Source organism: Bidens hawaiensis, unplaced genomic scaffold, assembly GCF_021521415.1.
Source record: "Bidens hawaiensis isolate Kalapana, Puna unplaced genomic scaffold, B.hawaiensis_p1.1 tig00021582_1, whole genome shotgun sequence".
Lineage (NCBI taxonomy): Eukaryota > Viridiplantae > Streptophyta > Magnoliopsida > Asterales > Asteraceae > Bidens > Bidens hawaiensis.
This window is the reverse complement of record NW_027493360.1, coordinates 164231-176417: the sequence shown is the minus strand read 5'-3', so window position 1 is coordinate 176417 and position 12187 is coordinate 164231. Positions and strand designations below refer to the sequence as shown.

The window sequence follows — 12187 nt, the reverse complement described above, 5'->3', positions numbered from 1 at the left end:
ATCGATGTCATGCGAATTATTCTTATATTATATCAATGCTCGTTTTTAATGTATTGTTTATGTATTTGACAGTCAAGTTAAATTGATTCACCGAACATTTTCAAAAAAACTGATAATAAAAACTCAAGGTAATGATGTCAAATATGAAATAATGAAAAACAAAAGATTCACAGGTTAAGAAGCAGAAATGTCCATGTAACCATTTAACCAACACTTATTAAACATATTACATACCTAATAATTTCAGGTCAAATAAGCATTAAAGTATCCGCCGGGCGCCAACTATTGTTTCACTGCAAATCCAAAAAGAAAAACGAAAATCAATTAATTTCTCGTCGTATTAATATGACAGCATAATTTACCAGTTTACCTCAATGTTTTAAAGTTTCTGATCCTCTCCTTCGCCTGAAATATTAATACCAATCTACCAACAACCCCATATTGATATTAACTACTTTCCTCAATGCTAAATAGCAAGTAAAATAAAAATAAAATACTAAATTTATACTTTATTTCCTAGAAGACAAAAATGGATAGAAGGATCATAAAAAGCAGGAAGAACCTTCTATTTCACATTAACAATTCAGAAACAATCAGATATAATAAGCTTACATCTATTTCCCCATTTAAAATCAGGAGCACACTTTATTTTGCCTCCACCCTTTATGCAATTTTAGTTACACTTTTCCCGACCAACAGTTGGAATTTGAGAACCGCGAGGTTCACTTCAACTTCAACTCTTGTCTACCACCAGGCATTCATGAGAACACACGCCATCACACCAGTTTGTAACACCTGAACAATTCCGTTTTGATTTGAGCGTCTGAATTGAAAAAAAGTGACAGATCAAGATGACTTTAGCAAATCAAACCGTTGATCTGCAAGAAGTTGGTTGCTGATATCTGGTAACCTTATACTATTACTGGGGGGCTCCATACTACCTTATGGACCACAATACCTGTTAAAGAGAACGAATATTAATATCTTTGGTCACTTACAAAATAGATACCACACATAACCAAATATTCTCAAAAAGTGAACACAAACAATACAAAGACTTATGCAAAGTTCCATTATTTGAAAACAATTACTCTTCCAAAAGGCACATGATGAAGGTGAATAATGTCACAAGCAAAATATTCTTAAAAAGTAAACACAATCAATGAAGAGACTTATGCAAAGTTCCATTATTTAACACAATTACTCATCCAAAAGGCACATGAGGAAAGTAAATAGTGTCATGGTACCACTAAGATGCTCCATAAAAGTATGTGAATATATATGATATGATACTACAACATTATGTGAATATATACCCCATAAAACAATAACTAGACAACTAATTTAATGGAATCATAAGCAGCAGCATACTACTATACTAATACTAGCATCATTCAAGTAACCAGAAATGTTGATAAAAATTAAAACTTTGAACTAAACTACTTAACAAACAAACTATAAAAAATTGCAGCACTGCATATATCAATATATCATCTACAAAAGATTATAAACAAGTGATATACCTCTCTTTTTGGTTGGATAAACATCCGTTTAATCCGAATATTCTCTATTTATCATTAGTCATACGATGCTGATAAGCAAACTTATTCCCAGACCAGTCTCTCTGCTGCATCATCATATTAAACGGATGCGAATGCGACTCAAACCCATGATGATGATGATACCCACTACCACCAGCTCCACCATGACCAACCACCATCTAATTATTTGTTTTACCGACTACGACGCCGATGACGACGACCGAGTATCTGAGTGGGAGGTTGGCTTACCCACCGGAATTTGATCGATCTAAGATTACTAAATTTTGTTTATAATAATAATAATAATAATAATAATAATAATAATAATAATAATAATAATATGGGATTTGTTTTGGAGTGAAGAAATAAAGGAGGAAAGATATTTCGGGGTGACGCTAAAAATGGAAATGAGAATAATGGGAAAAGTGTGATTTATTTAATAATAAAATGTAGGCAAAAGTGCAGGATCTGATTCCAAATGCCACCGTGGAACGTTTACCCCCACACTCCCCTCTCTCGATTCTTCCGTAAATATCTCTTCTGGTCCACGTCACTTTTTTAATAATATTCTTTCTTTTTTTTGCTTTTTTGGAAAGAAATATAAAGTTTGTTATATGAAGATCGCTTTAATATTTCGATCAAGTATGCTTGGATAATTTTTTAGAACGACGACTTTGTGTGTCAGGTAACTGTATTTTCTAATTTTGAGAGCCCATCATTTCATTATGTTTCAGATCATATTGTTTTAACCGAGTTTATGTTGTCTTCAGTGTTTGGCTGGGGCAATCCTCCAGCAAACCATACTGCCGACCGCTACTTGATGGTCATTGTGTCACCATAAGAGCAGAGTTATTTGGTGTAAAACACGGTGGACTAAAACCCAGGTGAGCTCGATATTCGAACTGACAACCTCGTAAGGTTTAGCTCAAATCCTTTATTGTCAATATTCACCCAAAGTTAATGCATGCTCAAGTTAGGTTATGGATTATGGATAAATGAATCAAATTGTGAACTTGTTTAATTGATTAATATTAGGTTATAGCAATTATGGATGGTATATTTAACACTTCAACCTATTTACTTGTTTGGGCAGTCATTGGCACCATTCGTGTACCGGTCAATCATACACTATTATCTCATTTTTACCCTCAAGTATCCACAAATCAGAAAAACATTGGTAACACTTAACCACAACTACCTGAATTCTTTTCATTTTAATTTAAATTAAATTACACACAATATAAACATAGGTTGCTTAAGTGGTAAAGGTTTACCACATGAGTTTGAAGCCATGATTACCCACATAGGTGGCGGGGGTGTTACCATATGGGTTCAAAGCTTGCCATGCGGTGTCCCCTCCCTCCTAAACGTGAAAGAAAGCTTACTTGACCAGATTCAACACGCTAAAATAAACGAATTCCCAATGACTTAATCATGTGTGAGTTTGTGTTTAGCTTATATGGTTGTTTAAACGACTGTGTTAAAGTTAAGTGATTACTAACTTTTCAACATGAATTTATCACGAATTGTTTATATACTATAATGAAAAATACAGAAAAAATAGAAATCAAATCAAACACTTTCTGAATGATGGGAGTTTGTATATTAAATGCATATATATGTTCATGAATCAATATAACAAATTAATGATTTTGAGAAACTTTTGAGTGAAATAAGGAAAAATACATGAACCTTAAGTATCATGTAACTAGTGGAAGGTGTAGGTCATGCTTCACATGCTGCTACTCATGTAACGTCTTTCTTGCATCAGCGTAACATGTAGTGTCTCGTTTTTACACATTACGAACCTCAGCAAAACTTTATTATGGAGTCTTGAATTTAAGCGTAACGTGTAAATATATGTGGAGCCTTGTTATCACACGTTACACCAACTTGTTACGTAAGATTATATTGATTTCTTAACCCATAACATAACCTCATCTTCTCACAGTTACATTGCAACAGATGTTTAAAGTTATTGTTACGTTTTTAACCTTTATTTATATATAGTCTAATTACTATGCTTTATTGAAGGCCAAAATTATGTTTATATAAATATTGAATGATAAATGCTAGAAATAGAATTTGCTGGTTTTATGTTAAAAACTTGTATACTATAGAATGATAACAGACTAACTATTTTATAAAAAGGTAGCATATGTAACTAGTATTGTTTTATAAAATTCATATCAATCATGCTAATAGTTGAACCTGGGAATAAAAACTTGATTTTTTTTTTTAAACTTTTAGAGAATAAACTAAAACTTATGTCCAAAAAGTTATAAAGATTCCTTCATAGACCACAAAAACTACTAATTCTAAACTTGCTTTAGATATTGAATAAATGTTTATGTGCTAAGTGCTAATTAGTTATTTGTGTTACATGAACTTAAGTGGCCATTCACACAAAATAAGAAATTCAACTTGCTTAATAATGAAATTGGCATACAAGAGAAAATAATTGTAGAAAATAATGTATCCATTTTTCAAATCTTTCATGTGACGATATAAATTGACAAAAATGCATGTGACTGCTTCAAGTTGAATTGTTTGATATAAATTTCTATTCCTTTTAAATTCGGATCAACAAACATGAATGACTACTGAACATCATATTTATATCAATCCATTCATCATTTTCAATGAGATGTTTATAGCAAAGGAATGACCGATAACTGGCCACGATACATTGTTTTTGGATTGATGAGTGTCATGTATTCATATCCTTGTTGGGCTAAAGGTGTTTAGCCCGTTGGCCAAGGGGCCGGGGATTGGACCGAAACTGATAAACGCTGAAGATGGAACCACAGGACCGAACCATTAGAGGTTACCTCGGTTCTGGGACGGGTTTCTTGAGTCGGGCCACATATTGTAGGACCGAAACATATCTTTGGTTTGGGCTGAAAATACCAAGACAACTATGATTGAACCATTATTGATCCATGATGCTAATATTTGTACAATGTTTATTCAACTAATAATAAAACATAACAATCGCGAAATTAAATCTAGGGTCGGTTAATATAAGTTAATATGGACATACGGATTATGTATTTCTAACCCAACTGCTTCCTTGAAGTTTTTTCAACTTCATTTTCTTCATTTTATGTTTAACTCGAGCCGAATATCCCCAACTACCAACATCAGCATACAAACCAGACAACAACAAACTACTTCCTGCACTCTCGGGCTCGAGCTCAGCCACACGTTTAGCAGCCATTCGTGCTAGACCCACGTCTCCATGAAACCTACAAGCACCCAAAAACGCACCCCACACAAACGAATCAGGCTCAATCGGCATTTCTTTGATGAACTCATGAGCCTCGGTTAGTTTCCCATCTTGACCCAACAAATGCACCATGCACGCATAATGCTCTAATCTTGGTTCAATCTTGAATTCCTCTTGCATAATCAAGAAAACCCTTTTACCAAAATCAACCATTCCACACTGGCTACAAGCTGTCAAAACCGCTGTAAATGTTAAATGATCAAGCTTAACGTTTTCATCAACCATTTGATTAAACAATGAAATTGCTTCATTGCAATACCCATGATTCGCATATCCAAATATCATTGAGTTCCACGTGATTATATTTCTTTCAGGCATGCTGTTAAAGAGCGTTTTAGCTTCGTGTATGAACCCACATTTAGCATACATGTCAATAAGTGCACTACACACAAACACATCTTTCACAACTCCTATTATTATTGCATATCCATGAATCTCTTTCCCATGAACCGAATCTGCAAGATTTGCACACGCGGGTAATATAGAGCTGATTGTAGCTGAACTTGGATGGGTCCCACTAGCCAACATTTTCTTGAACCAATCAAAAGCTTTGTGATTTTGTAAGTTTTGAACGAACCCCGAAATAATCGAAGTCCAAGAAACAACATCGGGATCAATCCCGTGTTCTTGCATTATTTGGAAAAGTTTAGTGACGGTTGACTCGTCGTTGACTTGAGAAAAACCCGCAATAAGTGTATTCCATGTCACCAAATCGGGTATTATTCCTGTGAATCGGGTTTCTTTGACCAACGTTAATGCCTCGTTGACCAAACAGTGTTGCACATACCCTGCAACCATGGTGTTCATAGCCACCAAATCAACTTCCATCATCAAATCAAACACCTTTCTCGCATTCTCGATTCTCCCACATCTAGAATACATATCAATCAACGCGGTACTAACAAACACATCACATCGTAAATCTCGTTTTACAACAACAGCATGTAACTTCACCCCTGTTTGTACATCCAACAAGTGCCCACACGCCTTTAAAACACTCGGTAAAACAAACTTATCGATCTCCAATCCTTCTGTTACCATCTCACAAAACACACCCATTGCTTCCTGGTGAAACCCATATCGCGCGTATGCGCCAATTAAAACAATCCAACGGCGAGTGTTTGGTTTGGGAATTTCGTCGAACACCTGGCGGGCATTAATAATTTGACCGCATTGGGTGTAGAAATCAATGAGCTTTAAGGCGATGGGTGTGGAATGAGCTAACCCGTTGATGATTAGGTGGGCATGTAAGTGTTTTCCGGGTTCTAATGATCGATTGAGAGTGTAGTTTTTGATGATGTTTATGTATGCATTGGAAGCTGATTGAAAAGAACGAAAACAATGCATAGAACAAGGGCTAGTGGACAACGGGTCACTTCCAAGATTAGTATTCTATTTCGATTTAATCAGTATTTTGTAAATGATCTAAATACGGATGACAATTATTAAATAAAGTGGCTTTATAGCCGTTGGATATTAGTGTGATCAAATTTACATGGGTTAAAAAATTCAAAATTACCACTAATAAGGTTTGATTAGACTAATTTCTATTAAAATGTTCTATCAAAATATTAGACCATTCATATTGATGATGATGTCACTAAAAATAATGGGCTCATAAGAGAAGGGGAGGGAGGATGGATAAGGGCAACCACCTGTTCAAACGTTGTGGATTGTGTTAAGGAAGTTGTATATAAATAATCAACACTCTATCACTTACATCATCATTAAAGCATATGCACACGCTTACGAATTATATAATGATAGATCAATGCTCAATATGCCCTTATACCATCACATTGGTTGCGCTATATGCATGTATATCATCACATTTACTGTCATATACATCGTTATATACCTCATACACATCAAATTAACTAAGAACAATAAAGGGGTTGATTAGTACATTAAAACAGCATACCCGATGGATATGATTGTTAGGTTTAACGTGTCAACACAAGTGGTTGGGATTAATCTTTTAAAATCGCATCTAAGCTCCATGCATAATTTACGCTCTTTAGACTTTTAAAACTTAGTGAACTAAAACATCTGAGTGGCTAAAATAAGGAAAATCAATCAATACCTGTTAGTAGCTACAAACGAGAGTGGATTGGGAATTTGAAGAAAAACATATCGTGAAACATTGTTATTCAAAATCGTTAGTTATAACAATTAATTTAACTTAGTTTAATTTAGACTGTTTGATTAGTTTCATAAATAAAACAATATAAATGCCGAATAGTTTTGACGTTTAATTTAACAATATAAATCTAGAATAATTTTGAACTTTCAAGATAGTGGATCCTTACCTTTTACTCTTTCATTAGAAGAAGGGTGTGTATTCTTTCTTGTTTTCTTAGTAAAAAAAAGGTTATATCTTTTTAATTATGTTCACAAATCTTGATATATAATTCAATGATTTTGATGCAGTTTCAGAAGCGATTAATGACTCAAGAAACTCATGATAATCAAAGACGATAAATCGAACCAAAGGTTACAAGAACAATGCTCTTTATAAATAAAAACTTAATCAAAAACTCAATAAACAATAAACCTAAGAGCCCTATCTATACTAAATAGATTATAGATAAACTATGAAACAAAATAAACTAAGAAGTTGAAATTTGAAATAATAATAAAAGACACCTTGGACTCCTTCACGCGGGCCGTCATCTAGGTCGGGTCATATAATCGGGTCGGATGCTGCGGCATCATATTTTGTAGCCAAATCATGTGATATTTTTTTACCTATGATAATGTTTCTTTAAAGAGTTTATACAAAAATATATAAAATAGAAAAAAAAAAACATTGTTTCTCCGGAATCCAGTTTTCTTTACTTGGGTGGTTGGTCTCTTATCTAACCCTGATTAACCCACACCACACCAACAAACCCCACCATATTATCCGGTGATCTGAACAAGGTTATGACTTGATGAGTACCAATGGAGTCTTTATAACTTTATCTTTACCCCCAAACCTCAAGCCCTTAACTTCCTTGCAAAATCAACCATCCTTTTCCATACCCATTTGCAGGTTTGGCTATGGCAGCCGAATCACAAACCTGAATCCAAGAAGACGAAGAAGTGGAAATTACTATAAAACCCTTGTGAGAGCTAGTTACAACAGAGAGTCTCCTTATCAGGTTTTGGGTGTTTCTCCTTCAGCTACTCCTGCTGAGATCAAAAGGGCTTACAGGAAACTTGCTTTGAAGTATCATCCTGATGTCAATAAAGAGGTATGTATCAAGTTATTTAATTATTTCAGTTTTTTGCTTTATCTGTCTGGCTCATATCTGGTTGTGTATAAGTAATTGATGGGGTTTCGATTCTGTAAGTTTTTTTTAGTGATGCATTAAGGGTTTTGTTTTGTATTGAATCAGCTGAACAAGTTACACAGTTTTTCGTTAGATTTTATTGAACAAATGGTACAAGAACATGAACTTGACATGGTTGCATCAACTGTGATAGTTAGCTCTTTGTGAATGTTACTGTGCCATTTAAGTGATAGAACCTTGTGTGCTCACACATCTCTCTTAGTATTCATCTCTGCTCACTTTAGCTTTTGCGCAATAGTGGAGTGTTGGAGTCTTTCTATTGATCGGTCATGCCATATAGGCCCGAATTGGACATCCAATTGATTCGATTTGAATTATACGGAGAATGCCTTATATAGATATCCAATATATCAAAAAGATGGACAATCAAACCTATTTCTCGATTCAATAGAAGCCCAAAGAGGTGAATAGGGTCCCAAATAACGAGAGATATGTAAAAAGCAGGTCCGATCACGCCTATTCCAAATTCTAAATGGAATGTAATGACGTCGGGATCCATATGTAAACATGGTATCTATTTAGATACGCTCAAATGACCCCTTCTCACAATGAGAATGTATATAACCCTATTCCGGTCTGGTCCGGTATGAAATGAACTTATAATCATAGAATCGACTTGATCATCAGATTATAGATTATAAGTTCATAACCTAAGCCCATTGCCATTTTGGGCGGAACAGATCTACTAATTTTTTGATTCTAGTTAGTAAGGTTAGTATATCAGTTCTGTATAGCATAGCTGGACGAACTGCAACCCTTTAGAATCTCCCTTTAGTCTAGTTGGGATTGGGAACCTCTTGTCGCACATAACTTATATGGTTGCTCTCCATTTGACCAACCTGTTTTAACACGTGAGCTACATCGTTAACACGGTGGACTCCTGTGGCTGCTCTCTGTTTGACGAACGCGGTGAACAAAATCACTGTATGCAGTGAACTTCTGTGTCTGCTCTCTACTTGTTACACAAAGCCTCCCCATATGACTTGTAATAATCTAAATCGGCTTTGTGTATGCTAAACCAATCCATTAACACATGGCAAGGCCCATTAAAGCCCAAAAATGTACAACTAGTTAAGATACGACTAAAAGAATCATATATTTATCTTGGTATGCAAACGTCTGCTATTATGAGAACAAAATTCATGTATACTGCGATTATAGTTGTTTGACAAGTCTATAAACTCTTGGAACACAGGCTGATGCTCAAGAGAAATTTATGAGGATAAAACATGCATACAACACGGTGCTGAACTCTGATTCAAGGAGGAAATACGACTCTGGAAAACGTGCATCCGAAACATACAACTCCAAGCCTGCTGAAGCTGAAGAGTTCTATGGCTTTGGTAAATTAATTAAGCTTTCGTTGGATTGTTCTAAATTTCCATTAACATATAGAGGTCACCATGATCTCATCTTAAAAATCTATAGGTCCAGTTTGTTTTCGTCACCAGACATTTTTATTACTTATAAAAGAGTGTAACCTCAAACTTTGATAGAATCAAGTTTCAAGTTTTATGTCCTCATACCTTAACCGCTTTGAAATGCAGGCAATTTTTTGAGGGATGTCCAAATATCATTAGGTAGATACATCTTTTTTCACAAATATAGTAAAATACCATTAACTTTTACCATTTTGTGCAAAAAAAAAAATCTCTCTTTAAAATGAAGTCTATGTTATCCTGTTCTTGAAATTTGAATTTGTTTGTCACAGGGGACTTTATTAAAGACCTGCAAGAAGAATATAGAAACTGGGAGGCAAGTGCGCCTTCACAAGCAAAACCGAAGAGCTTATGGGAGGAATTAGCTGTAAGATTATATTTAAACTGATGTATCGAATAACGGTTTTTATAAAAGTTACTAAATTTATTGCAAATGATAGGAAATCGGGGAAGAATTTGTGGAGTTTCTTGAAAAAGAGCTGAATATTAGTGACGATGAAGATGAAACAAATAGAAGATACGAAGAACCTGCAACTTCTGGTAAGAGTAGAAGTGAAGGTAGTAAGGGAAGCAGTATTGAAGATAATATAGATGAAATTGAAGCTGCACTTGCTCAGTTAAAAAGAGAATTAGGGTTGTGATTATTTTTTATACAAAGTAAGAGTATTTAGATTCTTTAATGTTGTAATTTGATAATCAGTTATTTATCTGCAAATGCAGATTAAATTTGAGAATATAGGAAAAATATTGAAAGTTAATCCTGTAACGAGTCAGCTTGACTTCAGCTGGTTTTAATCTGCCATTTTAAGCTAAATCTCAACAACAATCCCTCATATTATTTACTTAATTTAATATTTCCATAAAGCTTGTTTCCCAGCTTTAAAAGTTGAAAACATACAAATTATGACATAAAGAACCACATATCACTACCAAATTCTCTAGGAAAACTGTATGTGTTGAATAAGTTTCCATGATTCTAGCACTATAACAAGCACAGCCAGCATACAATATAAGCAAATTCTTTTGTCCTTCAAATACTTGTTTAGATAGTAAATTGATACAAGCAAGAATCCTAACGACACCTACAAAACAATCATAATCCACAAATAATTACAATTGTTACCTGTTTTCGCATTCCTTACTTTAAAGGTACACTCGGAGTGACAGCCTCACACAATTATTTACGGGTTAGGCTAAATGTACCCCCCTGGTTGCTTGTCATACCCCCCCTGGAAAAACCAACTTTCATATTAACCCTTGAAATCATATAATTACCAAATTAGCACAAAAGTAAGGATTTAATATTATTTTTTTTACAAGTTGCGTTTTCTTTTTATGATTTCGAGTTTAGGGTTTTGGGTTTCGGTTTTAGGGTTCGGTTTAGGGTTTAGGGTTTCAGTTTTAGGGTTTCGGGTTTCGGTTTTAGGGTTCGGTTTCGGGTTTAGGGTTTAGGGTTTCGGGTTTTGGGTTTAGGGTTTATTTTGTAAAAGATAAAGTGGTAAAATAAGGATATTATAAATATATATACTATTAAAATTAAAAAAAGATATTATAAATATTTATAATATTAATATTAAAAATATTAATATTAAAAAAATAAATTAATAGTAATACTTGATAGTTTTTAATTTGATATATGTAGTGGAGGTTATCAAATGAAAGTAATGTTGTATGAACTAATATGTATATAAATAATGTCAAGAGCTAATTGTAATTTATGTAATAAGTTCAGGGGGGTATATTTAGTAAAAATGAAGTAGGGAGTACAGCAGCACCCTTATTTACATTCCCAAAAGTTGACTTCAAAGGGGAGGGATCTCCGGTTCAAATCTTATTATTTCCACATGATTTCTACCGTAACCTCTTGAAGGCCCCATGCTAGGGCACTAGCTACAATTTATTTGTTCATGTTGATTAGCTGGCTATTGGTGTGTCCTGTAGATTTTCCAATACCAGGTTCTCAATATTAACAATTTTTTTTTAAAAAAAAACACGAAAGTCACAATGCGCAAGGTCACTAATCCTCTTCAAGAACCTCACCTAATATTGTTCTATAATCACTCCCATCTTCATGTAGCAAGTTTTCTTTCTTACGCATATTCACATCAATTTCAATAGTTTTTTATTGTCATTTTAACCCTACATTGATACATAAAAATATATATGTTTCAATCCTATTTGCGACCAAATTTAACGAGGAAAATTAACTGGGTTAAGGCTAAATGACATAACGTGATTGAGTTTTTAAATATAAGACCATCCGTAGTCGGCCCGTTTTTACGGCGTTTTGAGCTATAACGACGGGGCACCCCCCCCCCCCCGGCGTTTTGGGTTTCCTTTTTTTTAGGTGTTTTATATATAACGCGGGTGAAGGCACGATAATTAAAAAAACAAATTCTTCTTCGTTAATCTAGTCAAGATCCGGTGGGTTTCATGGTGGCCGGTGGATTTCATGGTGGCTAGAATGATTGAATCTGGTGGTGGGTTTTCATGGTGGCCGGAATAACGGATCCAGTGGGTTTCATGGTCGCCGGAATAATTGTATCCGATGGGTTTCATTGTGACTGGAATGAATGGATCCGG

At 34.5% G+C, this 12187-nt stretch overlaps 2 protein-coding genes across 3 annotated transcripts; one reads left to right on the top strand and one right to left on the bottom strand.

Moving 5' to 3' along the window:
- Positions 1 to 4352: 4352 nt before the first annotated feature.
- On the bottom strand, positions 4353 to 6178 carry LOC143563888 (pentatricopeptide repeat-containing protein At5g59600-like). The gene has a single exon (XM_077051327.1). It carries the CDS (start codon positions 6175 to 6177, stop codon positions 4588 to 4590), a length of 1590 nt encoding a protein of 529 aa, XP_076907442.1. The 5' UTR covers position 6178; the 3' UTR covers positions 4353 to 4587.
- A 1534-nt stretch (positions 6179 to 7712) lies between these two features.
- LOC143563889 (uncharacterized) lies at positions 7713 to 10397 on the top strand. Of its 2 annotated transcripts, XM_077051328.1 has the most exons (5): positions 7713 to 8066; positions 9361 to 9508; positions 9713 to 9745; positions 9877 to 9971; positions 10045 to 10397. In XM_077051328.1, exons 1-5 carry the CDS (start codon positions 7764 to 7766, stop codon positions 10243 to 10245), a joined length of 780 nt encoding a protein of 259 aa, XP_076907443.1. In that variant the 5' UTR covers positions 7713 to 7763; the 3' UTR covers positions 10246 to 10397. The 2 variants fall into 2 exon arrangements, with proteins under 2 accessions (XP_076907443.1, XP_076907444.1); XM_077051329.1 differs by lacking the exon at positions 9713 to 9745 and having other exon boundaries at positions 10045 to 10394.
- Positions 10398 to 12187: the final 1790 nt, after the last annotated feature.

What these genes read in the sequence shown, in the direction of transcription:
- LOC143563888 (XM_077051327.1), bottom strand. Translation starts at nt 6,177, where the DNA reads ATGCATTGTTTTCGTTCTTTTCAATCAGCTTCCAATGCATACATAAAC.
- LOC143563889 (XM_077051328.1), top strand. Translation starts at nt 7,764, where the DNA reads ATGAGTACCAATGGAGTCTTTATAACTTTATCTTTACCCCCAAACCTC. An exon ending in TGAAGAGTTCTATGGCTTTG is followed by an intron (nt 9,509 to 9,712) that starts GTAAATTAATTA and finishes TTTGAAATGCAG; the next exon opens with GCAATTTTTTGAGGGATGTC. An exon ending in GGATGTCCAAATATCATTAG is followed by an intron (nt 9,746 to 9,876) that starts GTAGATACATCT and finishes TGTTTGTCACAG; the next exon opens with GGGACTTTATTAAAGACCTG.